This window comes from Falco punctatus (genome assembly GCF_963210335.1).
Source record: "Falco punctatus genome assembly, chromosome: 15".
NCBI classification, from domain to species: domain Eukaryota; kingdom Metazoa; phylum Chordata; class Aves; order Falconiformes; family Falconidae; genus Falco; species Falco punctatus.
This window is the reverse complement of record NC_137595.1, coordinates 11,064,568-11,090,390: the sequence shown is the minus strand read 5'-3', so window position 1 is coordinate 11,090,390 and position 25,823 is coordinate 11,064,568. Positions and strand designations below refer to the sequence as shown.

General features: G+C 56.0%; 2 protein-coding genes across 4 annotated transcripts; one reads left to right on the top strand and one right to left on the bottom strand.

The window, feature by feature from the left end:
- Positions 1-49: 49 nt before the first annotated feature.
- On the top strand, positions 50-12,552 carry SLC7A3 (solute carrier family 7 member 3). 3 transcript variants are annotated; one of them, XM_080366020.1, is made up of 12 exons: positions 50-2,327; positions 7,007-7,412; positions 7,617-7,775; positions 7,862-8,042; positions 8,139-8,251; positions 9,142-9,364; positions 9,556-9,695; positions 9,775-9,877; positions 10,176-10,387; positions 11,053-11,219; positions 11,506-11,614; positions 11,720-12,552. In XM_080366020.1, exons 2-12 carry the CDS (start codon positions 7,043-7,045, stop codon positions 11,779-11,781), a joined length of 1,839 nt encoding a protein of 612 aa, XP_080222146.1. In that variant the 5' UTR covers positions 50-2,327; positions 7,007-7,042; the 3' UTR covers positions 11,782-12,552. The 3 variants fall into 3 exon arrangements, with proteins under 3 accessions (XP_080222146.1, XP_080222147.1, XP_080222145.1); XM_080366021.1 differs by lacking the exon at positions 50-2,327 and adding an exon at positions 4,312-5,173 and having other exon boundaries at positions 6,992-7,412; XM_080366019.1 differs by lacking the exon at positions 50-2,327 and adding an exon at positions 4,313-5,173.
- Positions 12,553-22,828: 10,276 nt separating this feature from the next.
- Positions 22,829-25,752, bottom strand: NCBP2 (nuclear cap binding protein subunit 2). Its single transcript, XM_080366008.1, has 4 exons — positions 25,618-25,752; positions 25,195-25,376; positions 24,251-24,389; positions 22,829-23,580 (listed from the first exon to the last, which is right to left on the bottom strand). Exons 1-4 carry the CDS (start codon positions 25,702-25,704, stop codon positions 23,482-23,484), a joined length of 507 nt encoding a protein of 168 aa, XP_080222134.1. The 5' UTR covers positions 25,705-25,752; the 3' UTR covers positions 22,829-23,481.
- Between the last annotated feature and the right edge of the window lie 71 nt (positions 25,753-25,823).

The following is a 25,823-nucleotide window of genomic DNA, read 5'->3' as shown; positions in this document are numbered from 1 at the left end:
GTGTACAGCTGTGGCTGGTTCTGTTCAGCCAAAGGCTTGAGGTCTGTTGGGTGCAGGAGGTGGGTGATGGTGGGTAGAAGCACAGCAAGGCTCTGGGGAAGCCTTTCTGGACAAAGCTGGTGCTTCCAGGTGGGATGCTTGGATGTGTGGTGGTGGCAAGCAGCTGTACGAGTAGGTTTCTGCCTTAAACTACCTTCATGCTGGATGTGGGAAGAGGCAGTGCTGGCTGATGGCATGTCAGGCTTCTGCAGCTGTTAGCTGACTGTCCTGGTTTCAGCTGGGGTGGAGTTGATTTTCTTCTCAGTAGCTGGTGCAGTGCTGTGTTTTGGATTTGGTGTGAGAACAATGTTGATGGTTTTGGTTGTTGCAGGGTAATGTTTATACTAAGTCAAGGACTTTTCAGTTTCTTGGGCCCTGCCCGTGAGAGGGCTAGAGGGGCACAGGAAACTGGGAGGGGACACAGCCAGGACAGCTGACCTGAACTAGCCAAAGGGATATTCCGTACCATATGACATCATGTTGAGTATATAAGCTGGGGGAAGGAGAAGGAAGGAGGGGGTACTGGGCATTATGGCATTTGTCTTCCCAAGTAACTGTTACACGTGATGGAGCCCTGCTCTCCTGGGGATGGCTGAACACCTGCCTGCCGATGGAAAGCAGTGAATGAATTCCTTGTTTTACTTTGATTGCACGCATGGCTTTTGCTATACCTATTAAACTGTATTTATCTGAACCCACGAGTTTTCTTGCTTTTACTCTTCCGATCCTCTCCCCCATCCCACTGTGGGGGGAGTGAGTGAGTGGCTGCGTGGGGATTAGTTGCTGACTGGGGTTAAACCATGGCACTGATATTTGCTATTTTATTAGCTGGTGGCGTGTGTCGGTGTCTGGGAGCAGGTGGTGGGAAAGCAGCACGTGGGACTCAGTCCCTGACTGTTTGTGCCTGCCAGCACTGGAAGCCCTGCCCTGCTGCCTTTCTGTGACAGGTTCATGCAGGCACCTTGTCATGCTGCCTCACATCTGTGTGAGGCCCTAGAGAGTCCTGCTATCTGGTGTTGGCAGCACCCTGAGGCTGGGCCAGGAAGGCTGGCCTGCTCCCACTCCCCCGTTTTCTCTGGCTGGTGTTCCTGGCTGCTCCAGAGTGCTGCAGGCAGCCCACACCCCTTCCTGGGGCAGCTGCCCTTGACCGTGCACAGGGACGGCTGCTGCACAGGGATGCTCCATCCACTGCCTCCCACCTCTGCTTGGCACTTGGCCACGGAGGCGAGCAGCTGCAGCGCTGGCATCATCTGCAGCAAAGTGCTCTAGCACAGTGAGCAGCGGCGGTTCCTGTACGTGCATGTTGAAAATACCTTCTTGGTGCAGGTACTGAGGGAGCTGACTAGGAAGAGTGCCCTGCTAGATTGTTTGTTTGTAAACAGAGATACTTGTGGGTAAAGCAGTGACTGGTGGCTGTCTTAGTCACAGTGATCATGAAATAGTTGAGTTTTCAAATCGTTGGTGATGGGAGAAAAACTCCAGCAACACTTTGACCCTGAGTATCAGGAGAGCAGACTTCAGGCTGCTGAAAGAGCTAGTTAGTAAGGTCCCCTGGGAATCTGCTTTTGAAGTATTTGGGTCCATGAATGCTGGTCATTTTTTAAGAACCATCTCTTAAGACATGGGAGCAGGCAATCCCAAAGTCAGAAGTCAAGAAAGCGAAACAGAAGACTGGCTTGGCTGAGCAGGGATCTTCTAGAACTTAGGTGGAAAAGGAAAATGTGTGGAAGCAAGGACAGGCAACGTAGGAGGACTACAGAGATGCTGTCTACCACTGTAGGAAGAAAATCAGTGTGGCCAAAGCTTTACTAGAATTCAGGCTGGCCAGCACTCTGAAGAACAATAAAAGGGTTTTTAAAAATACGTTAATATCAAAAGGAGAATCAGAGGTATCTTTGGTCCATTGCTTGGTCAGTCACCTCATGAACAGGGATGTAGGGAAAGCAGGAGCACTTAATGCCTGCTTCACCTCTGTCTTCAACAGCAAGGATGGGCCCTGGGACCCCTGGAGCCCTGTGTTGGAAGACCATGGCTGAGGGGATGATAAACTCGCAGCTGCCCCCGAACTTGTTTGAGACTTGCTGCTCCAGCTGGATTCACATAAATCCGTGGGGCCTAGGGTACTGAAAGGGCTGGCTGATGTCATTGTGGGGCCTCTTCATTATTTTTCAGTGGTCCTGGGAGTCTGGAGAGGGCCAAGTCAACTTGAAGCTGGTGGATGTTGTCCCAGTTTTCAAGAGGGGTAAGAAGGAAGACCCTGAGGCCTGTCAGTTTCACTTCAGTGTTTGGTAAGATTATGGAGAAGGTTATTCTGGAAGTTACTGAAAAACAGCTGAGAGACAGTGCAGTCATTGGTCAGAGACAACACAGATAAACAAGGGGAAAGTCCTGCTTAACCAGCTTAATTTCTTTTTATGGCAGAGTCACCTATCTGGTTGACCAAGGGAAGCCAGTAGATGGGGTGGATTTAGGATTTAGCTGAGCTTTTGATACCATCTCTCATGGTATCCTGGATAAACTGTCCGGCACACCACTCAGCAGGTCCATAATATGCTGGGTGGGCGGTGGGCTCATGGGTCAGGCTCAAAGGGTTATAGTAAATGGGGTCACATCAGGTTGGCGGCCAGTCACCAGTGGGGTTCCCCAGGGCTCAGTTTTAGGGCCAGTGCTCTTTAATGTTTTTGTAAATGATCTGGACGCAGGAATCAAATGTAATTTTGCCAACGATACTAAACTAAGAGGAGCTGTGGACTCCCTGGAGGATAGAGAGGCCTTACAGAGAGATCTGGGTAGACTAGAGCTGGGCAATCACCAACTGTGTGAAATCTAACAAGAGCAAGAGGCGGATTCTCCACCTGGGACGGGGTAATCCTGGTTATACACACAAACAGGGGGGCGAGAGGCTGGAGAGCAGCCCTGTGGGAGGAGATCTGGGGTCTGGGTTGATGGCAAGTTGAATATGAGTCGCCAGCATCCCTTGGCAGCAGCTGTGTGCTGGGGTGCATCGAGCGCGGCACAGCCAGGCGAGGGAGGGGATTGCTCCTCTGCTCCGCGCTGGTGCAGCCCCACCTGGAGCACTGCGTGCGGTTTGGGGCACCTCACCACGAGAAGGACATCGGACTGTTAGAGTGTGTCCAGAGGGTGGTGAAGATGGGGAGACGCCTTGAGGGCACGACTCGGGAGAAGCGGCTGAGGTCACTTGGTTTGTTCAGCTTGGAAAAGAGAAGGCTGAGGGGTGACCTCATCGCAGCCTGCAACTTCCTCAAGGGGGGCAGAGGGGGGAGAGGTGCTGGTCTCTTTTCTTAAGAAAAGGTTCTTTACTGAGAGGGTGGTCAGTCACAGGAACAGGCTCCCAGGGAAGTGGTCATGGCACCAAGCCTGTCAGAGTTCAAGGAGCATCTGGACAACACTCTTTAGTCATATGTTTTAGCTTTAGGTAGTCCTGCAAGGAGCAGGGAGTTGGACTCAGTGATACTTATGGGTCCCTTTCAATTTGAGATATTCTGTGCTGCAGTCATAAAAGGTGATGGGGCTCCAAGAACTGATTTACATCTGCTTCTGCAGGGCTTTTGGCCCCCTTTCCAGGCTGGAGCCACCTCCTACCCTCCTTGGAGCTGGCTATGCACGCCTTGCTGCTGTCTGCTTTCCCGCCGTTCCTGTCGAGATGTGGCTTGCTCCGTGCTTCTGCCGGCTCCAGGCCCTTGGCCTGTGCTGCTGGATCAGGGCCCTGAACTGGGTAGGGGGGAGAGTGGTAGACTGGGAGGTGAGGATGGGGCACTGAGAAGATGGATGTGGAGCTGCGTGTGAGGTCAGGGAGCTGGAGCCACAGTTGCTGCCCCAGTACTGCTCCCCGCCAAAATTGCCTCCTGAGAGCTGCTGTAGCGAGAGGGTTTCCAGGAAAAGGCAAGTCTTGATGTTATTCCCGCCCCCGCTGCTCTGGGTACCCAGCCTGTGGTTGGCTGGGCTGGGATGTCACCCCATGGAGCCCTGCTGCGCCCGCAGTGCTGCGGGTCCTGCCCAGCAGCACCCTCAGCGGTGGGGCCGGAAGCATCTGGGCGCGATGAGCAAGGCTGTGGGGGATTCCTGAGAGCTCACCGTTTCCCAGTGGGGAGCGTGGGGGCAGGGAGGGGAAGGGGTGTTGCTGCGTCATGGTTCATTCGCAAGGGCTGAGAGCGGGAGGGGGGCCTACGTCACTGCCTGCCAGCTGCGCTTCCAGGTTGCTGCGGGGGGGGGGCGGGGGGCAGGCTTGAATCGCTGCCCGTTTGAATGGGTGCTGGTGACTTGCGAAGGCCGGATTGCGTGTGCAGAAAGGTGCTGGCTCCTGCCTGCCGGCCCGGCTCCAAACAGCTCTCCGGAACCTGGTGTTTCCCATCACTTAGAGCTGCCTGTTGCTCCCGGAGTTGAGCAGACTGTAGCAGAGCAGCGTGGGCGCTGGCCGGGACTCGCTGCCGGCAGAACACATGCGGGTGGGGGCAGAGCCCCCCTCCGTGCCTCGGGCTGCCTGTGGCAGGGCCGGCCGCCCCGCTGCTCCCCGTCCCGGGGCAGGCTTTGCTCTCCCGGCACCTCTGGGCTCAGGGGACCCTCAGCCGCCTCCCCCGCGGCCTTTGTTGGGGGGAGCACGGCGGATGCCGCCGGCCGCATGGTCCTTGACCTGGGCTCGGCATTGCCGCCCGCGGTAACGTTGCCCCGCCCCCCGATGCTGGGGGCCCGGGGGGGGGTGGGTGTCTGTGCCCGCCCCACCCCCCGGTGCCATTTATAACTTGAATTTATATTTTTTTAAATCTGTCAGCTGGGGAGCGGCACGGCGCGGGGCAGTGGGCAGGAGTGGCACTGGGAGGTGACGGGCTGCCCCGCACCGGCTGCCCTGCTCGCCCGTCGCTTCCTCCGGGGCGCGGGGAGCGGGAGGAGCCGCCCGGGCGCGTCCAGCCACCGGTGCCCGTTCACGGCGCTTCGCTGGAGGTGGGGGCGGTGCGCTCCGGCATCCGGCGGGCGGGGCCGGGAAGCTCTTCATCACCCGCGGCGGCGGCAGCGGCGGCGGCAGTCCTGGTGCGAGCGGAGCGGTGCTGAACTGAACTGAACTGACCTGACCTAACCTAACCGGGACCGCACCGGATCCAGCCGAGCCGAGCCGCCGGTGAGTCGCGGCGGGCACTGCCGCCGGGCCGGGCGCGGTCTGGCGCAACCGGTGCTGCGCTTGCATCAGCCGCCGCCCCCGCGTGGGGCCGGTCCCGCCGTCCCCGGGACAGCGCCGGGCTCCTCGGCCATACGGAGCCTGGCTGGGTAGCTCCCCGGAGCTGGAGATGCTCCCGCGGGGGCTGGGGCGAGGGTCCCGATCGGGGGCTGACGGCCCCCGGCACCTGCCCCGAGCCGCGGCGGGATGCGGGGGGCACGGGGATGCGGCGGGAGGGTGCCGCCGGCGGGAGCTGTCGCTCGACACGTTGTTTTTCCTCTGCCCCGCCCGTGGCTCGCTGCGTGCTGTCCATCCCGGGTGGCAGCGTGGCTTTCTGCGAGACACCTCTCCGGCCCGGGGCCAGCCCACCCTGCCCTCGGCGGGGGTCTGGGTGCTCAGTGTGTGCCTTCCGCCGGGCACGGCCAGTCCCGGCGCGGCGGGGCCCGCGGGGGCTGGGGGGGCGCTATCCCACATCCTCGTGCTCGGCGCCGACCACGTTTTTCTCTGCGCTGCTCTGAGAATAAGGGCCGAGTGCGTTTCTGCTGCCAGCCCCGGGCTTGCAGTTTTTGCAGAGCATGTGTCGGGTGTCAGAAATCCGTGGAGCCATCGAACAGCCCTGGGAAAGGCAGCCGGAGCTGTCAGGGCAGTGGCTGGCGAGGGTACCAGTGCTGGGGCACTTGTTGCCTTGCAGCCTGGCCCAGAGGCTGTCCCACGCTGGGGTGGCACCTTTGGCCAAGGCTGAACACGGCCTGTGCCAGCTCATGGGGAGGTTTCTCCTGAAACGGGCCTGATTTGCTGGTTATGGGGAAGCAGCCAAGCCGGTGGCTGCCACTAGCAACCCTGGTAATCCCCTCAGTGAAAAACACCACAGTTACCCCCGGGTGTACTTACGCTGACCCATACAGGGTGATGTTGGTGCTGCCCCAGCTGCCTGGCCTGGAGCGTCTTTCACTTCCCAGTTAAGGGAGCAGCTGGTGCAGGGAAGGCGCTGGTGGGCAGGCAGTCCTGTGCTGGGCAGGGGGAGCCAGCCATGGGCACTGGGAGCCGATTTCCTTGCAGCTCCTCTCGCTCTGTGCCAGCTGCCTGCTCCACAGGGTGCTCATCTCCCAGAACTTTTTTGGGATGGGCAGCTGCTGTGAGCAAGGGGAATGGGGGTGTCGCACATTTAGAGCCAACTGCAGCCTGCGGAGCATGTGGGCTGCTGGGCAAGCACCATCAGCACACGAGGGATGTGCTCCAGGGGCCTGTGCTGCGTGTTTAGCCTCCCTGCCGAGGTGAGGTACAGATGCTGGGAGCAAGGGAGGAGGAATGGCCGTATCCCAGTGAGTCAGCCCAGCCTGCCAAATCCTCCACTGGAGGAATGCTTTGTCTCCCTGCCATCGCTGCTGTGCATGCCCACACACCAGGCCAGAGGGATGTGCCAGCAGTCAAGTTTGGGCTGAGGTATCTCTAGGCTGCCAAATCAGTGGCGAGTTGCTGGGAGACTGTGCAAGCTCTGGGGTGTGCCTGGGGGCGCGGTGGAGGGGACCACGCAGGGCTCCTGCAATGACCCTGTTTCCTATCATGAACCTGCTGGGTTCATCCCTGGCTCACTCTCCTGACACAGGGGCTGCGCAGGTGGGGTACGTGCAGTCCCGCGGTGCCTTGGAGGGAGCTACCACAGGCTCTGCCCCACCAGTGTGGCAGGGGCTTGGTGCTGCTGGGTCAGTCAGGAGCAGGCACAGCTCCTGTGGGCATTGCTGCCAGCTCTGCTCCCTGTGATGTGGTCTTATGCTCCTACAGTCCCTTCTCTTGCAGGGGTTTTGAGCAGCTGAGCACCACCCACGCGAGAAGATGCTTAGGAGAAAAATGACCAGTATTGGGAAGAAGCTGATCCGCCGGCGCATGGTGGATCTGAGCTCTGAGGACACACGTTTTGCTCGCTGCCTCTCCACACTGGACCTCATAGCTCTGGGGGTGGGCAGCACGCTTGGGGCCGGTGTGTACGTGTTGGCCGGGGAGGTGGCCAAGGAGACGGCTGGTCCCTCCATTGTCCTCTGCTTCCTGGTGGCTGCTCTCTCATCGGTACTGGCCGGACTCTGCTATGCAGAGTTTGGAGCCCGCGTTCCCAAGACCGGCTCTGCCTACCTCTACAGCTATGTCACTGTTGGTGAAATCTGGGCTTTCACAACCGGCTGGAACCTCATCCTCTCCTATGTGATAGGTACGGGACCAGGCAGGGTGTTGGCATGTGTGCCTGGGCTCCTTTCAGCACCGCACTGGCTGTGAGGGGCTCATGGAGGCAGCCTTTGGTGCTGTGGAAGCAGGGTGTGAGGTGGCATCATCAGGGAGGTGGGTGCTGGGTTGAGGGTGGCCAGTGCTGCTTTGCCCTGGGCTTGGACTGATGGACAGATTTGCCATCAACCAGGTACGGCCAGCGTGGCTCGAGCCTGGAGTGCGGCATTTGACAACATCATTGGTAACCACATCTCTACCTTCTTCATGAACAAGACCACACTGCACCTTCCGGGGCTGCTGGCCGAGCGCCTGGACTTCTTTGCCCTGATCCTGATTGTGTTGCTCACTGGTGAGTGTGTAGGAGCAGCTCTGTGTGACTGTGGGTGGTGGCACGGGAGCCTAGCGGGTCCCCACTCATCTCTTCCATCCCTGCAGCACTGCTGGCCTTTGGCGTCAGTGAATCTGCCCTTGTGAACAAAATTTTCACGGCGGTGAACCTGGTGGTGCTGGGCTTTGTCATCATTGCTGGCTTTGTGAAGGGAGACATCAGAAACTGGCAGCTTTCAGAAGAGGACTACAGCAACCTCTCGTACTTGGAGCCGACGAATGATACTATGTGAGGAGAGCAAGCAGGCCAGGGTCTAGCACAGGGCTGGCACTGGCCCTGCTGTCCATGCACTCCATGGCAGCTTCCCTCCTCCCTCCTTTCCAGGAAAAAGGCCTTTGGCTCTGGTGGCTTTGTCCCCTTTGGACTGGAAGGGATCCTGACTGGTGCTGCCACTTGTTTCTATGCCTTCGTGGGCTTTGACTGCATTGCCACCACAGGTACGGCCTTGGGCGATGGCGGCGTGGGCATTTCCCCACGAATGCCCATCCCACCACTCCTGGGAGGTTTCCCCATGGTGGTTCTGTCCCCAGCTGGGCCAGAACAGAAGGGCTCACAGCCTGCCCTTCCCCAGGCAAAGGGGCTCCCCACACCATGTGGTGGGAGCAGAGATGCTCCCGGGGCAGCAGGGAGCCTTTCTACTGATGACTCCAGGCTGTGATAGTGCTGGGAATTGCTATTGCCTCCTGGTTATTTCCTAGCTTCAAGCAACATTTTTCTAAATGACTTGAGTTCATGCAGAACTGCTGCTCTGTGGAGCACAGGGAGCCCTCTTAATTTCCTCTCATTCCCCCAGGAATCTACTTAGTGGGTGGCTGGTACAGGCTGTTCTGCCTGACCTCCCTGCCTGTGCCTCCCTGGCCCCAGGGGCTGCCCAGCAGCCTCCTCCTTCCCTCCTACACTGGCCGCCAAGCCCCTTGCCAGGGAGTGCGGTGCAGCTGGAGAGCATGCCTTTGCAACGGCCGGGGGCAGAGGGTGGCTGTGTTGCTGTGCTGATGCAGACAGAGGATCTGCATTCCGTGCGATCTGCAGGGAACGGGAGCTGCTGGTGGGGGCGGAGGGCCAGCACAACTGGGAGGCTGCAAGCCCTGGGTGGCCACATGCCTGGAAGTTGGGGCTGCAGCCTTGTGCCTCTGCTCTTGGCAGTGCTGAAGCCTCTGCCAGTGCAGCAGCATGGCTGGGAACCCCTCCTCTCCAACAGCCCTTGCCTGCTGCTGCCGCCCAGCCCCATGCTGCCATGGAAAGTCCTTGCTGTGGCTCATCCCACAGGGCCAGCTGCCCTGTGCTGTGTGTAGAGCAGGGGTGGATGTTGTCTTTTGTCTCTGCACAGGGGAGGAAGCCAGGAACCCACAGCGCTCGATCCCCATTGGCATCATTGTGTCCCTCCTCATCTGCTTTGTGGCTTATTTCGGGGTCTCCGCGGCCCTGACACTCATGGTGCCCTACTTCCTCCTGAACAAGGAGAGCCCCCTGCCTGAGGCTTTCAAGGTGGTGGGCTGGGAGCCTGCGCGCTACGCTGTTGCCGTCGGCTCACTCTGTGCCCTTTCCACCAGGTAGGACTGGCTCCATCTCCGGCACTGCCTGGCATGGCATGGGGACCGGCAGCACTCATCCCGGCTGGGCTAGGGGTTTGCCCTGTCTGGCTGCTGTCCTGCTGCTGGCACAGGGCTGGTCCCATCCCCGTCTGGCTGGTGGGTATGGGCAGTTTGCCTGGTGGGCCCTGAACCATCTCTCCCCGCGGCAGCTTGCTGGGCTCCATGTTCCCCATGCCCCGTGTGATCTATGCGATGGCAGAGGACGGGCTGCTCTTCAAGTTCCTCTCCAACATCAACAGCCGCACAAAGACCCCTCTGTTAGCCACCATCACCTCTGGGCTTCTTGCAGGTAAGGCTCCTGGCCACTGCCTCGCACTTGGCCTCACAATGGTCTGGAGCCACGCTCATGCTGCATGTCCTTGTTGCAGCGATGATGGCCTTCCTGTTTGACCTGAAGGACCTGGTGGACCTCATGTCGGTTGGCACGCTGCTGGCCTACTCCCTGGTGGCAGTGTGTGTGCTCATCCTCCGGTGGGTGCCTTCTCTTGTGTGGCAGTGCCTGGGGTGGATGTGCCTTGCACTGAGCCTGGGGCTTGTGGCCACAGCTTTTTCCCGGGGGGATGCAGTTTGGGGAAGCATCGAGCCCTCGGGATGGAGCCTGCTCACAAGAGCCTGTGTGGTGTCTCCGGGCACATCCGTGGAGTGGTTGTTGCAGGGGCCAGAGCAGCACATGGGGCTGGGGGAATGGGAGGGGTATGAAGGTGCTGTCCACTGTCCTCATGGGCTGGGAGGTTCCCTGGCCTCACTGCAGCTTGTCCCGTCTGCTCAGGTACCAGTCTGGGCAGTTGAACTCTCCAAAGGCCATGGAACTGCTGGAGCTGAATGGGAATGAGGAGGAGAGGGTGATCATGAACCCAACTGTCACCACCACCAATGCCCAGCAGAAAGAGACGCTGTCCCTGGTGACACTCTTCAACCCACCCACAGACACCCCCACTGCACTCTCGGGGCGCATTGTCTACGTTTGTGTCTCAGTCATTGGTGAGTGAGCGGGAGCCGGTGGCCGATGTCCCCTCCTGTTGGGGGCCAGAGGGCCAGAGCATTTTCGCGCATCTCTGCAGAGCTGGGAAGGGATGGTGGGCATGCTGGGCAGCAGAGAGGGGCCGGGCAGCATAGGCTGCCAGCTGCTGTTGGCAGTGCCAGCAGGCACTGGACCTCCTCTGCCCTGAGCAGGGTGCCAAGCGCAGGGCACAGCTGGGGTTTGAGCCTCACGATGTCTGATGGAGGACGTGGGTGCTAAGCCAGGCATGGGCAGGTGGTCATGGGAGCTCCCTGTTGACAAGCGTGGCCCAGGCTGGCCACCCAGCAAGGGTGGTCTCCAGCCCCCTGAGAGCACTCGGGCAAGATTTGATCCGTCCATCAATGGCTTGATTGTGCAGCTAGAACGGGGCAGCTTAGCCAGGTCTGGGTAAACATCAGAGCTGGGTTTGAGCCCAGCCAAGTGCAGGCTCCCCTCGGCTTGCCAGGCTGGCGAGTTCCCCTGGCAAAGTGCTTTTCTGAGGCTTTGGGGTGGGTGTTGGAGACAGCATGTGCTGCACCCATACCTAACTGAGAGGAATGGGTGCCTCAGCCCAGCCGCTGGTGAGGCTCAGGGTCCCAGGGACACCACATGCCATGCAGCTCCCTGACTGCCCCCTCTTTTGCAGCCACACTGATCATGGTCATCTGCGTGGTCCTGACCCTCAAGGTGTCTGCATTGAAGAGCGGCAGCGTGGGCTGCATTGTGGCCCTGGTGCTGCTCATCGTGGCTCTGCTCATTCCCACCATCATCGTTTGGAGGCAGCCGCAGAGCAACGCGCAGTTGAACTTCAAGGTGAGTGCAGCCCCCGGCAGCTTGGCGTCTGTGGCCCCACAGGCTCCTGGCAGGGTCTGGGCCATTGCAGGATCTGCCAGGGCTCACTGCCAGGCAGTCGCCATCAGGAGAGCCCAGGGTCCCAAGACACAGCTCTCCAAGGTGCAGTCCCACCGTGGAAGGGCCTGGGTGCTCTCTGGGCTGTGGCAGGGGTGGGGGTCCCTCTGTAGTCATGAGGACCTTTGAACCCAGCCGGGTGCTTCAAGGAACCGCTACAGCTGACACAGCACCTCTTGTCCCTCACCAGGTACCTTTCCTCCCGCTCCTGCCAATCTTCAGCATCTTCATTAACATCCTGTTGATGGTACAGCTGAGTGCCGGCACCTGGGTGCGGTTTGCCATCTGGATGGCCCTCGGTAGGTGTTCTGCAGAGGAGAGTGTGGTGCTGCGGGGTCTCCCCTGGGGGGCTGTTACACTGGCAGCCTGCTGCCACACATTTCATTGTGGAAACTGTCCTGCAGGTTTTATGATTTACTTCGGCTACGGGATTCGGAACAGTGTGGAAGGGAAAAATGCAGAGTAACCCTGTGCCACAGTAGAAAAGCCTCTGCACCACCCTGGACTGGACCTCAGCCCTGGGGCTGCTGCGGTCTGAGGGATCAGGCACCAGCACTCCATGGACCTCTGCCAGTGTTCCCGGTCAGGAACTACATGATACAGTCATGATCTACATGGTATATCCATTCCCTCTCCCATGGGGAGCGAGCTCCAGAGTCAGGACTGCGGAGCCAGGTTGTGCGCTGCCCTTTACCTTCACAGACCAGAGGTCACAAGATGAGTCCCCGGGCCATGTGGGAGCGTTTGTGGCACGAGGCTGGTCTCTGCCATCCCCTCAGCCCCATTGACTGGTATGGCCCTCCTGCTATGGAAGCTGCTGTTGGAAATGCTGCTTTCCCTGCGCACAACAGGCCCCATGTGATGATGCAGCTGTATTCATTCCATTTGTCCTTGTCATGTGGCTGTGGTCACACCTCCTCTCCATGCTTTCCAAGCACGGGGTGCGTACATGACAGCCATGACAAAGCTGGGAGCATCTTGTTCTCGTGCTGCCAACAGTCCGGTACTCCGCAGCAGCACGGGGCTCAGCTGGCCAAAACCCTCTGTGCTGGGATCTGCATCCCACACTGAGCCCCGTACTGCCCTGGCCATGCTGCTTGGTGTGAGCTTCTAGCTCGGGTGTCTGTGAAGATGTCCGTAGTGTAGCTGTACCAGTGTCCAACCTCGTGTATCTTTGTATAATTGGTGGTTTAATGTCAATTTTTATACCTATTAAAATAAATATTTTTTAAGTGTCTGGGTATGGTCCGGCTGTATCTCATGTTAATGCCCCGTGGTGACAGACCCCCAGGCAGGACCCCACGTGTTACTGGGCTGGGTGCCAAGCTGGTGCCAGCACAGAGCAGGGCTTGGCCACAGCTGGCTGTGCTGGGGGAGCTCCCTGCCCGAAACCTGCTGCTTGGAGCCACCAGCCCTCATGCTGTCCGCTGGGACAGTGAGCCAGGGACTGTGGAGCAGTGCTCCAGGCCAGCTCAACCCAGCACTGCTGGTACCTTTCTGGCACCTGTGAGCAGGACTCCAGCCTGCCACGGTCCCCCCTGCAGGCTCTGTGCTGCGTGGGAGTGTGTCACCAGGGCAGTGGCTGCAATAAAGACCTTGGAAATATTTCCTGGAGGCTCCAGTAATAGCCTGCAGAGGAAGCACAGCCAGAAGCTGGGCTGCATCCATGTGAGATCATGATTTCCCAGACTCTGGTCTGGTCTAAATCAGCCCTGACATTATTTTGCAAAATAAACTAATTTAGGGCAGATGTATCTTGTGTGGGTTTGGTATCTCTCCCTGTTTACTGGCAGTGGAACAGGGTCACTGCATGGTCAGCAGCAAAGGCCTCACACCGTCAGCTCTGCTTGGCCCCTGGGCTGGAACTGTGAGCCCTGCCGGGGGTGGGGGGCGGGGGGTACCTGCCAGAGCCTCAGGCTCCAGCCCTCAGGCACAGCTGACTCCTGGCACTGGCTCCTCGCTGGTTCTTCCAGCTCTCCTGGTCATGCCAGTGCCTCAGTGTGCTGTGCTGGGTCTCACCACCCCACCTCAGGGGTACCTTCGGCCAGGGGCAGCACACGGGGCCCTGCTGAGCCCTGAGCGGGCAGACCCCCAGCACCCGTGCAGACGGGTTCAGGTGCTGTCGCCCAAGCCTGGTGGGCAACGGGCCCACGATGTGGCTGCAGCCCTCACCCTCTGGCTCAGTGCTGCTGCGGCCCCCCGTGCCTTTGTCTGTGCCCCTGTCCACACGCGTGGGTGCACATCCATGCCTGTGGCCACGCGTGGGTCTGTGCCCGCAGGCGTGTCTGTACCTGGCTCCAGGCCATCCCACTGAGCACTGGCATCCCATCCCAGGCACCCATTGGGACTGGCAGAGCTCTGCACATGGAGCTGGGTGCTGGAAGCTCTGGGCAGCTCCCACCACAGCAGCCTGGCAGGGAAGCAGCTGTCTGGCAGCTGCCAGCCCGTGCCGGTGCGGTGCGTTGGTGCCAACCCACCACAGGCACAGGTGCTGGCAGGAGCACAGCAGCCCTGTCCCAGGGCCCTGTGCCCCAGGCCCTGTGCTGGGCACCCTGCTCTTGGCTGCCTGCCTGGAGGGGTCACCCCGGCCCTGGGAGCCCACTCTTGGGGGGACCCTGCCTCCCTCTGCCTGCCACCTCCTTCCACTCCACCGGCACTGGCAGAGCTGCCGGGGGTGGCACTGCATCCTCTGCTGGGCAGCAACCCTGCCTTTCCCAGGCCCCGCTGGTGCTGTACACCTCCGCACATCAGTTGGTGGGTGAGTAAAGCCCAGTGGAGCCCCAGCGTGTTGTCCAGAACTGCCACCATACCAGCCTGCATGTGGCCTGCTGAGATGCTCCTTGTGCAGAGAGGGGTTGGGTGAAGGCTGTCGGGCATTGGGGGCTGTAGGGTGAGCTTTCCCCTCCTGTGCCGGTCTGGAAGGGGGAAAATTCTAAAAACTGAGAAAATGCAGCAAAAAGCAGAGCCTGGCTTTGCTGCTGAGATGTCTGGTCCCCAGCCCTGCACACAGCTGCCTGCCGTTTGCCCTGTCAGCGGGGAGTTACCACCCAGATTTGCAGCACAGGCTGTGTTCCCATCTGCTGCCTGGCCGTGGGCCTCGACAGGTTGGCTCCAGCCCCCACAGAGCGGCTGGCAGAGCCCTGGAGGGAACCAAACAAGCCCAAAGCTGCTCCCCTGCCTGTGCCTCTGCCGATGCATGGGTGCCAGGCAGACTGGGCACAAGCACGGGCTGGTGCATGGGCAGGAGAGGCAGAGCAGGCTCCTGTTTCTGTGCTATCTTGCTGGCTGTAGTGCCAGGCAGGCACTCAGGAAGGTCCTCCTGGGAGCTATAGCCAGGTCGTGGTTTATGATCTCCCCGTTGCCATCCCCCCTGGATTTAAAGGGGAGCTGGAGGGTTGTTGGCTCCAGCTGTGTTTGGTCCAAGCCATGCTGAGGGGGCAGGCAGATGGGGAAGCATTGCAGAGGAGACCTGCCTGTGGCCACCGTCTGACGGTGACATAGTCTGGCCGTGGGCCATGCTGGGGATGCAGCACTGGTGGCTCAGGGTGCAGGGGGTGCCAAGAGCTGGTGGGTCTCTGCCTCCCTCCCCACCTGGCTCCAACCCATCCCCTGTGGCTTTCATACTTTAATAACCGCATGCACTGCCACGTGTCCAGTGCAGACCCTGGCTGCCTTTGGGGGACACAGGGCTTTCCCAGCAGAGGCATCGAGGCAGCTCACTGCACATCAGCTGCTTGCTGAGGAAGAACCTCCTGGGGGGCTGCTGAGAGGAGCCTATGTGGGTACATAGGCTTGGGGCAGGATGGAGGGGTGCTGTGCCACTGAGCCATTGGAAGGAGAGCTGGCACTTTGGATCCTGAGCCCTGCACTGCTCCCCTGCCACAACAGGGTGTCCCTGGCACTAGAGATGTAGCAGCAAATTAAATTTTAAATGGGGTACAATGATATATTTGGGAATTAAAATAGGCTGGCTGGTCCACACTGCTCTGGGACACCAAATACTTCAACCTGAGGAGCTAATGCACCTTCTTCCCTGTAAGACCAGCAAGCAGGTACCCTTTAGATCCTCCTTCCTGCAGGTGACCAGTGGGCTGCTGGGTGGGATGCATCCATCAGCAGCGCCTGAACCCTGGAATCCAGGGAATCTGCCCTGGGGAAGACAGGGTTACTGGTGTGACAGAGCAAACTCCTCAGGTGGTGATATTTCTGCAGTGCTGGGTTGCCTGCTGGGCCTCGCTTCCAGAAGGGCTCCAGGAGATCAAAGCCAGTGCTGGGTGAGATTCCTATCACACCTTACTCACCTGGCTCCAGGCAGGTCCCAACCCTTCTGCTTTCTGTGGTAAGAGCTTAAGCATGCAAGACCCAGTAGCTGGCACGATAATCCTCCCAGCCCTGAGCCACGGCAGGTGGCCGGCTCTCTAATCATGCAGGCTTAATGCTCTCCTCACTTTGCCTTTGCAGGTCTGGCACAATGACTTGCTGCCAGGTGGTTGCTCTTCTCTTACTTGCCTTTCTTCCCAGTGCTGCATCTGGTGATCTGGTTGCTGCTTTTGTTCCCCCATCCACGCTGCAACTAGCCAAAGTGCAGTTCTTGTCACAGCCTGTCCTGGAGCTGGCAACATGCTGTGATCATGCCTGCACCCATCAGGAGGCTGCCTTGGTCCCTCAGGACTTCCAGGAGTACCTCTCATATGAGACTGTACCCCAATGGCACCTGCACCCTCACATGGTGGAAGTGAGTTCCCGGGCAAGTGGCGTGGAGAGGAGACAGCGGAGACAGTGTGCGCAATGCAAGTACCAGATTTATGGCACAGACAGGCGGTTTTCCATCAGTGGGATGATGAACTACCCCTCCTCTGCCACTGTTAAGATCTCCATGGGCTGCACGTGCATGCAGGTGTCTGAGCACCTTGTCCCCACTGCATTCACAACAGCAAAGGCTACGTGAAGCGGGACAAGAAGATCAAGGTGGGTTTCCTGACACCAACGCAGGGCACTAGCGACAGGACGAGAAGGCTGGTGATGCGCTGGGCTTGTGTACAGCGCATGTGGGTGCCCATGGGCTGGTTCCGGGGCTCCAACTTGGTCAGCATGGACTACATCTGTACCCTTTTGAAGCTGTGCAGACCACACCAGCACCTGCACATGAAGCTAATGGCAGCTCTGGCAGTGGAGGAGGCAGCTGGGAAGAAGATTGATTTCTCGGGTCTGACAGTGATGGGCTGGGCGAGCTGGTCTGCTGCTTCTGTGGGGTGGAGGGTGAAATGGTCCAGCTCGTCGACCCAGCACGGTGATGCGGGCCTGGTGTGTCTGCCTCTGGGGTCTATGGCAAAGTGTGGGATCCCATATGGCACAAATGGGAGAGGAAGGTGATCAGGGTTTCCTCAGGGCACCAGTGGCTGGAAGTAGCTGTGGAGCACCACGACTATAATCTTGCCATTTGCCTGACCACTCTAAAGTTTGCTCAGATTTGCTACTGGCTCAGAGGGGACTCCAAAAGCTGTCACACTGAATGAGAACCACAGCTTGCCTCTTCCCCTCTCCAGTGCAGATGGCTTTGAATGTGGTGCTCCTGAGTGAGAGCACAGCCAAGGAGCTTGAGAAGGAACATAACTTTCTGGAAAAACTGCTCCACTTTGTTCTCTATGGTGAAGGAAAAAGGTCTCCACAGATCACAAGAGATCCAGCAGAAACTCACTGGAGTCCAAGTCCTGATTCCCCAGGAAGCCTGAAGGGTGGTTTAGGCTCCTTTGGTTGGTGCTGGCATGGACTCAGCATCAGAGTTCTTCACAGAAAGAGCTTGGCTGTTGGCTAGGGAAAGTGGCCTCTGCTTCCAGCGTGTTAACTGCTCGTGGCTTGGAGAGGCAGCCTGCTGCTAAGCTGTGCCTGGGCTCTCTTGGGTCTCATCTCTTCTCAGTCTGTTGGCTGCACAGCCAAGCTTGGCTCTGCCCCAGCAATGTGAGGACAAAGGGTTACCTCTCCTAACAGGACCTTTGTGTGCTGATGAAAGGTGTCTGAAAGGCAGCCCTGGAGCTTGAGCCTTCTGGGCACAGAGTGTGCCACAGTCAGGAGCTCAGCCAGGGCAGGAGGGGCTGATCCAGGACCTTGGCAGCCGCTGTGCTTGGCAACACTCTTGGCAAGGACACCTCTTCCGATGGATGCAGCACAGTGCCACGTGGGTACCTACATGTGGCAGCACGGGCCAAGATCTAGGAGCACCTACTGACTTGTAAACTTTCTCATCTCTCTTTGGTTCTGTCTGGGATTGCTGTAGAAGGAAGGGATCCTGACATTTACTGCAGCTGTAGTATTTGAGGTGGATTCTTTTAGGCAAATACATGTATTTGAATAAAAGTCAGCACAAATCTCTTTGCAAATGTTTTGTTGAAAGAGGAATGGTGCATAGATTGCTAGCCCTGATTTGGGACTGGCTGAAGGAGACACTCTTCCTTCAGACTGGAGTGGAACAGGGAGATCTCTGTAGAACTGAAATCACAGTATCTTGCAAAAATATGGGCTGATGCCTTCTGCAGTCATAGGCACCTGACTGAACAGATTTCTGCATGTTCTGTCACATACATAGGACTGATGTGTCTAACAGGCCACACCAGGCTCTTCCAGGAGCAGACTGAAAGCTTGCCTTGTGTTTCCCTACTCCATACACATGAGATTCCTTTACTAATCCTAGAGTATCATGGCTGATACCTCTCCTCATCTTCCATAACTTTTCCTGTTTCCCTGCTGTGTTTGCCCAGGCAATTATTCCCTCTGTAATTCACATTCTCCACAAGGGACCTCACACTGACGCTGCTTTGCCAGGCTAGACAGATGACTGCTTGTACTTTTTGCTCTTAAGTCAATGTCTTGCTCCTCGTCACTGCACCTCAGGAGCAGCTCACATCACGGGCTTCTCTGGTGCTGTCATTGCTTAAACCTGCTGAAGACTAAACATGCAGCTCCTTCAAGACTTGTGACAGTTGTGCAGGCACAGCAACCTGACTTGCAAAACAAACAGGTAGGAGACATTTTAACAAACTAGTAACAGCCTCTCCTGCTCAGTTACGGAGACATTGGGGTAATGTGAGTGTTAGAGTAATTCAAATTGTATGCCTGGTCTGCAGATGGGTGTGCAACAGTTTCTATCTTGGATGAGATAATGCATGAAAAATCATGATTACACATTACTGGGCAGGGAGCAGCTGCTATTATTTACATAATACAAACCTAATTTACAGACAGAATTTAACTTGTTCAATGGAATTACTTGCCCTAGCTGAGGTGTTCTTGGGGACTGATCAGAAAGGGTTTTCATCTCATTTGGTCCCTTGTTTGGACCCTAAGAACAGATTAGAGAGTATTAGCTGTGCTCTTCTCAAAATGGGAGGAAAACCTCTCATAAATGCAGGGAAGGGAGTTCCTGGTTCCTTTCTGTCTGAAGTGCACATTGAGCCTTTGTTTTGCTTTACACACTGTGACCGTGAAACAGGTGACAGGATAGGGAAAGTTCTCCTAGAACCTGCAGATGTGAAACATAGGGACTTGTTTTATTCAGAGCAGCCATACACTTTATAAGCAACTTTCTTCTGACGTCAGCCATCAGCTATTGCAAAAAGAGGAGGAAAAGCCCCCACCAAGAAAAAAGCCAAGAGAAACACAGCAAAACTTGTGCCACGTTTTAGTGTCCATCTTTGTGTTTGCAAGTGACAGCAGCTTTAAGATACCAACAGGAGATGTTACACCACCACACACCCCCCCCAGTTCATGTCACAGAGCAAATGGTTTTGATACACAAACTGCACCAAGTGCAGGACTCACTGTTGTAGTGGGTTGACCTTGGCTGGACACCAGGTGTCCACCAAGCTGCTCTATTACTCCTCTCCTCAGCAGGACAGTGGGGGAGAAAATAAGATGGAAATAGGAACTTGTGGGTCAAGATAAAGGCAGTTTAATAAAGCAAAAGCAAGGTCACATGTGGAAGCAAAGAAAAACAAAAGATTTATTCTCTATTTCCTTACTTCTTTTTACAGTGAAACCAGCTTTCAGAAGAATCTGATTACTCTTTTCCCTTCTCAAACACTTCTTCTGCCTTGTTGCCCCATGCCCATGACGATGATGTCATTAATGTATTGTAGATGTTCAGAGGCATCACCCTTTTCCAGTGCACTTTGGATTAGTCTGTGACAAATGGTAGGGCTGTGCTTCCACCCCTGGGACAGTTTGTTCCAGGTGTCTTGGACACCCCTCCGTGTGAAAGCAAACTGTGGCCTGCATTCTGCTGCCGAAGGAATTGAAAAAAATGCATTGGCATTGTCAGCTGTAGCATACTGCTTGGCTGCCTTTGACTCCAGTTCCTGTTGGAGCTCTAACATGTCCAGTTCAGCAGCACTCGGTGGTGGTGTGAGTTCATTCAGGCCACGATAGCCTACTGCTAACCTCCACCCTTCGTCAGACTTTTGCACTGGCCATGTGGGACTGTTAAAGGGTGAGTGAGTCTTGCTGATCATTCCTTGGCTCTCCAGTTGATGAATCAGCTCATGGATGGGAGCCAGGAAGTCACAGATCGTGTGATACTGCTACCAGTGCACCGTCCCGGTGGCATCTGGCACCCGCTGTTCTTCAACTCGCAGCAATCCCACCATGAAGGGATCTTCCAAGAGGCCAGGCAGGGTAGATCGCTCTTTGATCTTCTCGGTGTTCACAGTGGCTACACCAAAAGCCCATTGGTACCTCTTGGGTCCCTGAAGTACCCTCTCCTGAGGCAGTCATGCCAAGAATACAAGGGACCTCTGGGCTGGCCGCAATGGGGTGCTTTTCCCACCTGACCCCTGTTAAGGTCACTTCAGCCTCTGATACAGACAATTCTTGGCACCCCCGCCACTCCAGAGATCCGCACGGGTTCTGTGCCTCTACACCCTGATGGCACCAGCGTACACCGTGCACCAGCGTCTACCACAGCCTTATACTTCTGTGGGTCTGATGTGCCAGGCCATCGAATCCACACAGCCCAGTATACCCAGTCACCCCTTTCCTCCTCCTGGCCAAAGGCAGGGACCCTCTGTTCCTGTTCCTGCTCAGAGTATTCACTGTCTGACCCTTGCAATGCCAGGCCAGAAGTCCCCTCACCAGGGGCAATGGAGGTGACCTCAGTCTTTCTATGTCTGGGAGATCGCTGATTGCCTTCTTGTGTCTCTACAGCAACAAAGCTGCCAGGCTTCTTGCGTGGCCCCTTTGTAACAACTGCCTTCCCTCCCAGTTTGCATACACGGGCTTCCAGCTTGAAGGTGGGTTCACCATCCCACTCCCCATCGTCCTCCCCCTTGTCACACAGGAAGAACCAGAGTGCAGCCCATGGCATGTGCCTGGGGCTCCCTTTCCCCTGACCCGAGCAGGAGGGGACTGACCCCTTGGGGTGCCCCTGACAGCCAAGGTGCTGGCCTGTAGCGGTCAAGAGGGACAGAAACTTTCTTCAAAGTTTTGGAGCTAAGAAGACACTCTCTCCACAGCTGGTGTATCCATATCTGGACAATACATCGCTGCCAAGCTGTTAAGAGTATCACTTTGATTCATGGCCTGTGTGCACAGGCCATCCTCTGGATCTTTGGAGACCTCATCACTGTCTAGGTCACTGTAGATGACTTCCAGCACTGCTAATTCTCTCAGCTACTGGATGTCTTTGGCTGTGGTAGTCCACTTTCCTGAGGAGCTCACAAGACTTTCCTTGAATGGGTATCTTGCACTCAAACTCAAGAGGAGTTGCCTCCAGAAACTGCAAATTGCTGCTTCTTTTCCAATTCCTCTCTCAATTCCCTGGTTCCTAGCAAGGGATCCCAGCTGCTGGGCTTCCCTACATTCCCTTTGCTGACCGTCAGCCCCACTGCCCCAGCATCGGAGCCGCCAGGCAGCAATCCACTCACCCGGCCGGCGGCTGTACTCCTTCCACATGTCTCAAAGTTCTGATGAGGTCAGAGACAGAGACCAGGTAGGTTCCTATTTCTTACCTGAATTCCCTCACTCCTTCCTTTAATTTCTTTGCCAAAGGACAAGCTTCTTGATTAAACCCTTCCTCTTCTTTCTCCTCTCTTACTCATTGGTGATACGGATCCATAGACCCCATTGTTGTTTCTTTTTCTCTACGGGGACAATTACTGTAGTTGTTGTTGTTTGGGTCCCCACCTCAACCATGGTGTCCTCAGATGTGGTCTGGATCCCTATCTCTACCATCATGCCCTCAGGTGTAGTTTGCATCCCAGCCTTAGTCAAGGTGTTCTCAGAGGTGGTGTGGGTCCCTGCCTTAATCACAGTCCTCTGACAGTACCGAACTGCAGCTCGGCAGGCACAGGCCAAGCCCCAGCAGTGCTAGAAGCTGCTGGTTTTTACTGGTAGGCAAGGCACCCTTCTATCCAGTGGCACATCAGTTTGCCTGTTCAGGTGTAAAGTCCCAGGCTACGGGAGGTGATAACCACCCCAGGCACCTACCCAAATCTTTCCACGCACCCTGCCACCCAGGGACCCCTGCCACCCAGGGACCAGCCGCCTCAGGGCATGCTTCAGCATCGCCTCACCCAAAAGTTGTCTTCTCCTACAGCAGGATGACACCACATTCCACAAACCCCATAATATGTCAACAGCGTTAATTAGTTGCATTAAACAGCTCATGCAAGGGTGAGCAAGGACCTCAGGAGCCTGCACAATAAAACCACCCACATCAATCCCAGGCAGGAAGAGGGAGATGCATTCCCTCACCCTTTCCACAAGACAGCTCCCCCAGCACAGCAAGGCCATTAATGCCAGGGCAAAGCCCAGGCTCAGCAAAATAAAGACAAGCAGTGCAGTCAAACTCCATGACCCACGTGGAAGCTTACTACTGAGTAACAACTACTGCTATAGCACGCTTAATACAAAACTGCCAGTCTCAGGCCCCATGTTGAGCATGAAAAAGGACTGCAGTGGGTTGACCCTGGCTGGATGCCAGGTGCCCACCAAGCCACTCTATCACTCCCCTCCTCAGCAGGACAACAGGGGAGAAAATAAGATGGAAAAGAGCTCATGGGTCAAGATAAAGGCAGTTTAATATAGTAAAAGCAAGGTTGTGTGTGGAAGCAAAGAAAACCAAAAGATTTATTCTCTATTTCCCATTGGCAGGCATTGTTGAGCTGCTGAGAAGCAGAGCTTCAGTAGGTGTAGACAAAATACAAATATTGTAGTAACGAATACACCTCCCCATCCCAAACCCCTGCCACCTTTCCCTTAGTTTTTATTATTGAGCAGAGGTCATATGGCAATATCCCTTTGGTCAGTTTGGGCCAGCTGTCCTGGCTCTGTCCCCACCCAAGATCTTGCCCACCTCCAGCCTACTGAGTGAGGCAGGGGGAAACACTGGAGACAGCCTTGATGCTGTGAGCACTGTTCAACACTAACCAAAACGCTGGTGTTTATCAACACCTCTAACTACCAAAACAAAGCACAGCACTATGAGGGCTGTTAGGGGGAAAATTAACTCCATCTCAGCCAGACCCAATACAACTGTTTATTTAAAAAATTAAAAGAAACTTTTAACAAAATCACGCTGAACAGTGAGGATCTGAAAAAGCCAGGCAGCACTGGGGGCATCATTAAGAGAAATGCTCTGCAGGCCCTCACCAACCCAAGGGCTAGATGTGCAGACAAGCACCTCCAAGGATGATAAGACCTTGTTCCACTTCTCTCATCCAAACAGCGATACTGCTTTGGAAGCTGATGAGGTTGTAAATTAGAAACCTGAATCATCTTGTGCATCCCCATAAGGTGCCCAGACACCTGGATGGCTCCGATGGTGGTATGTTTTTAAGAAGTTCCATTTGAGAGCAAACATGGCTGCAGTCACAGCTTGGAGGACGCCACCTGCTTAGCTGTGTCATAGCACAAGGTGTGTGTGACATGCTGCATTTCTTCTTACCCAGAATCCTGCAGAGCTGTCCATTTTTTTTTTCCCTTGTTGCCCTGTATCAACACAGAACATCATCTCTAGCCCAGAAGGAAGGGGGAATGAATACATGTATATCCACAGTCTAAGGAGGGTCACCTTTTGCTGGAACTTGGATATCACTCCCTACCCCAATCCAAAATGCAAGAGCAGGGCTAGCTCTGGAAGGACAAAGCCCTCTACGAGCTAGGACCCACGAGGCAATTAATAGATTGCAGGCTGATGATTTGCCTTCTGCATCTGAATGATCTTGCCAAAGCCACCTCTTCCCACATCGTAGTCTGTCCGGTACTCATCTCGCACCTGAGGCAGAACAGTAACACAGATGTTAGTACCCTGCACTGCCTGACTCCTGCTAGACTTCAGAATCATCACCCTCTCCTTGCTCAGTTGCGGGGGAACTGGAATTCAGGTTAGAAGAACTTAGATTCATTTGAAATCTCTTCAAATAATCCCCCAAAAAGGTGGTAACGGTAGTGAAAATGACAAATTAGCATACAGCTGATGGCTGAGGTCTTTTTAGACAAGAAGCAAGTAAGACCCCAAACTATTTTCATTCAGCTTTGTAGTCCAGCTTTCTGAACTGCCAGGCTTGGCCTCCCAAACATTTCCTCCCCTCCACCCTGGAAATCTGCAAAGGAACCTCACCTTCGCACTGGGGCAAAGTGCTGCTTTATAAGATTGGCCTAGCGGCTTTGCTGTCCCCCTCCATTCAAACTCTGCATCTCTTTAAGAGTACTAGCTTGGATTAGGGAACATTCTGAACATTCTGCTTACATGGTGGGATATGTGGCCTTAAGTTCTATTTCTAGCTTTTTAACCAGGCATCAGTCGCCAAAACAACCTGGGAGTGACTAAAGCTCATTATCAGGTCTTTACAGTTTACACATTGGTCTGCATAAGACAAAACTAGCAAAGCAGTACACAGTCTTACGGGGATCAAATTCAAGGTATGAAGTGGTATTGTCTTCACCTGTCCTCCAGTCTTTCCTCTTCCATACTGTCGCCCCTCCTTAAACCCTGCATCCCAGTCAGTTCGAATGATGCGGTCATCTAGTCGTGTGCCATTGATAAATCGCATTGCGTGCTCAGCATCTGCTCTTGTGTAGTATCTGAAGCATACTATAAGGAGAACTAAGTGTGATATTTTGTTGGGTACAAGGAAAATAAAAAAAGACAACTATTCCATTTGAGAAGCAGAAAAACCCTGCCTTCCAGCCTCTTCTATTCTTTCTGCTCTCCTCTATGGGATCAGAAGCTGTGCTCATATAAATCAAAGCTAAAACCAGCTGCCACCCAGAAAGGATTCTAAACTGAAAGGATTAATGTTAGTACCTGCACAGACAAGAAGTAGTTTTGGAGCACTTATTCCACACGTAGATGAAACAAAACATGTTAAAGCCTTGCTAACGGCAAGAAAGCTGTAATACGTCTTTTTGTACTATTTGAAACTTGACTGAATTTGAACAAGAGGGAGAGGCCTCGCAAGAGCTTTGCAAAGACAGCTCATGGTACAACTTGTACAAGCGTGTACCCTGTACTTGGGAATACCGCCATGGCTTATTCTGCTGCCTCATTCAGGTGTAAAGTTAAGGTAAGAAAGTGACCGTGCTCTGGCCATACAAGACCTCAGAATGACGACTGTAACAGTTCTGATTTTGGCCCTAAAATCATTAACGAAAGTAACAAATTAAAGGAGCTCTTTGCCACCTCCAGGAAATACAGCAGTGGTAGCACTCTCCGCCTATGGCACTGCTGTCTCAGTTAAAGCAGTGGTGAAGTAGCAAGGGTGGGAGGGAAGTGCCTGGTAGAAAGCAGCTGACTGTCCCTCCTCCTCAGCTAACCTTGCTGCACAAAGAGGAACTAAAGGTGGCAACCACCCAGGACCTGAGGGTAACAGGGCACCAGAAAGGATACTCGACAAAGCAGAAACCACAGGGAGTTTTCTTGATCTTGTCCAGCCCCATGACAATCCTCTTGACATCTCCACACTTGGAGAAGAGCTCCTGGATCTGCTCCTCGGTGGTATAGAAGGACAGGTTTCCAACATAGAGCGTAGAGGAAATTTTCAGGGATTTCTCCTGCAGCTGCCTGCTACCCTGAGGGCAGAGGGGAGCACGCAGCGGGGTGAGCACGCCTGGCGCCCCACTTCTGCCGCCAGGCCCCGGCGGGCACCTGCCGCCGCCCCGCAGACGCGGTGCCCTCCCGTTCGCGGGCTGCTCGCACGGCCTTGCCACAGCAACGGCGCTCCCGCCCGGGCCCCGCTCCCGCCCGGGCCCCGCTCCCGCCCGGGCCCCGCCGCCCCTACCCCCACGCCTCAGGCCCGGCCGCCGGGCGCACCCGGAAGTGCTGGTCGCGGTACTGGCTGATCTCGCAGTAGGAGTCGCTGTTAAGCCCGCTCAGCGTCGTGTGGAGCAGCCCCGACATATCGCCTACGCCCGCCCGGGCCCTGCTCCCGGGATCCTTCCAGAACGGCCGCGGCGCCCACCGCACGGCCAGCAGGGAGGCCGATCCGCCGCGCTGTCCGATTGGCCCCGGCGCCTGTC

Coding starts and splice junctions, on each gene's coding strand:
- SLC7A3 (XM_080366020.1), top strand. CDS start 7,043: ATGCTTAGGAGAAAAATGACCAGTATTGGGAAGAAGCTGATCCGCCGG. Junction 9,696..9,774: donor CACCTCTGGGCTTCTTGCAG/GTAAGGCTCCTG, acceptor TCCTTGTTGCAG/CGATGATGGCCTTCCTGTTT. Junction 11,220..11,505: donor ACGCGCAGTTGAACTTCAAG/GTGAGTGCAGCC, acceptor GTCCCTCACCAG/GTACCTTTCCTCCCGCTCCT.
- NCBP2 (XM_080366008.1), bottom strand. CDS start 25,704: ATGTCGGGGCTGCTCCACACGACGCTGAGCGGGCTTAACAGCGACTCC. Junction 24,390..25,194: donor TGTGGTTTCTGCTTTGTCGA/GTATCCTTTCTG, acceptor AGTATGCTTCAG/ATACTACACAAGAGCAGATG. Junction 23,581..24,250: donor GAGGAAAGACTGGAGGACAG/GTGAAGACAATA, acceptor GTTCTGCCTCAG/GTGCGAGATGAGTACCGGAC.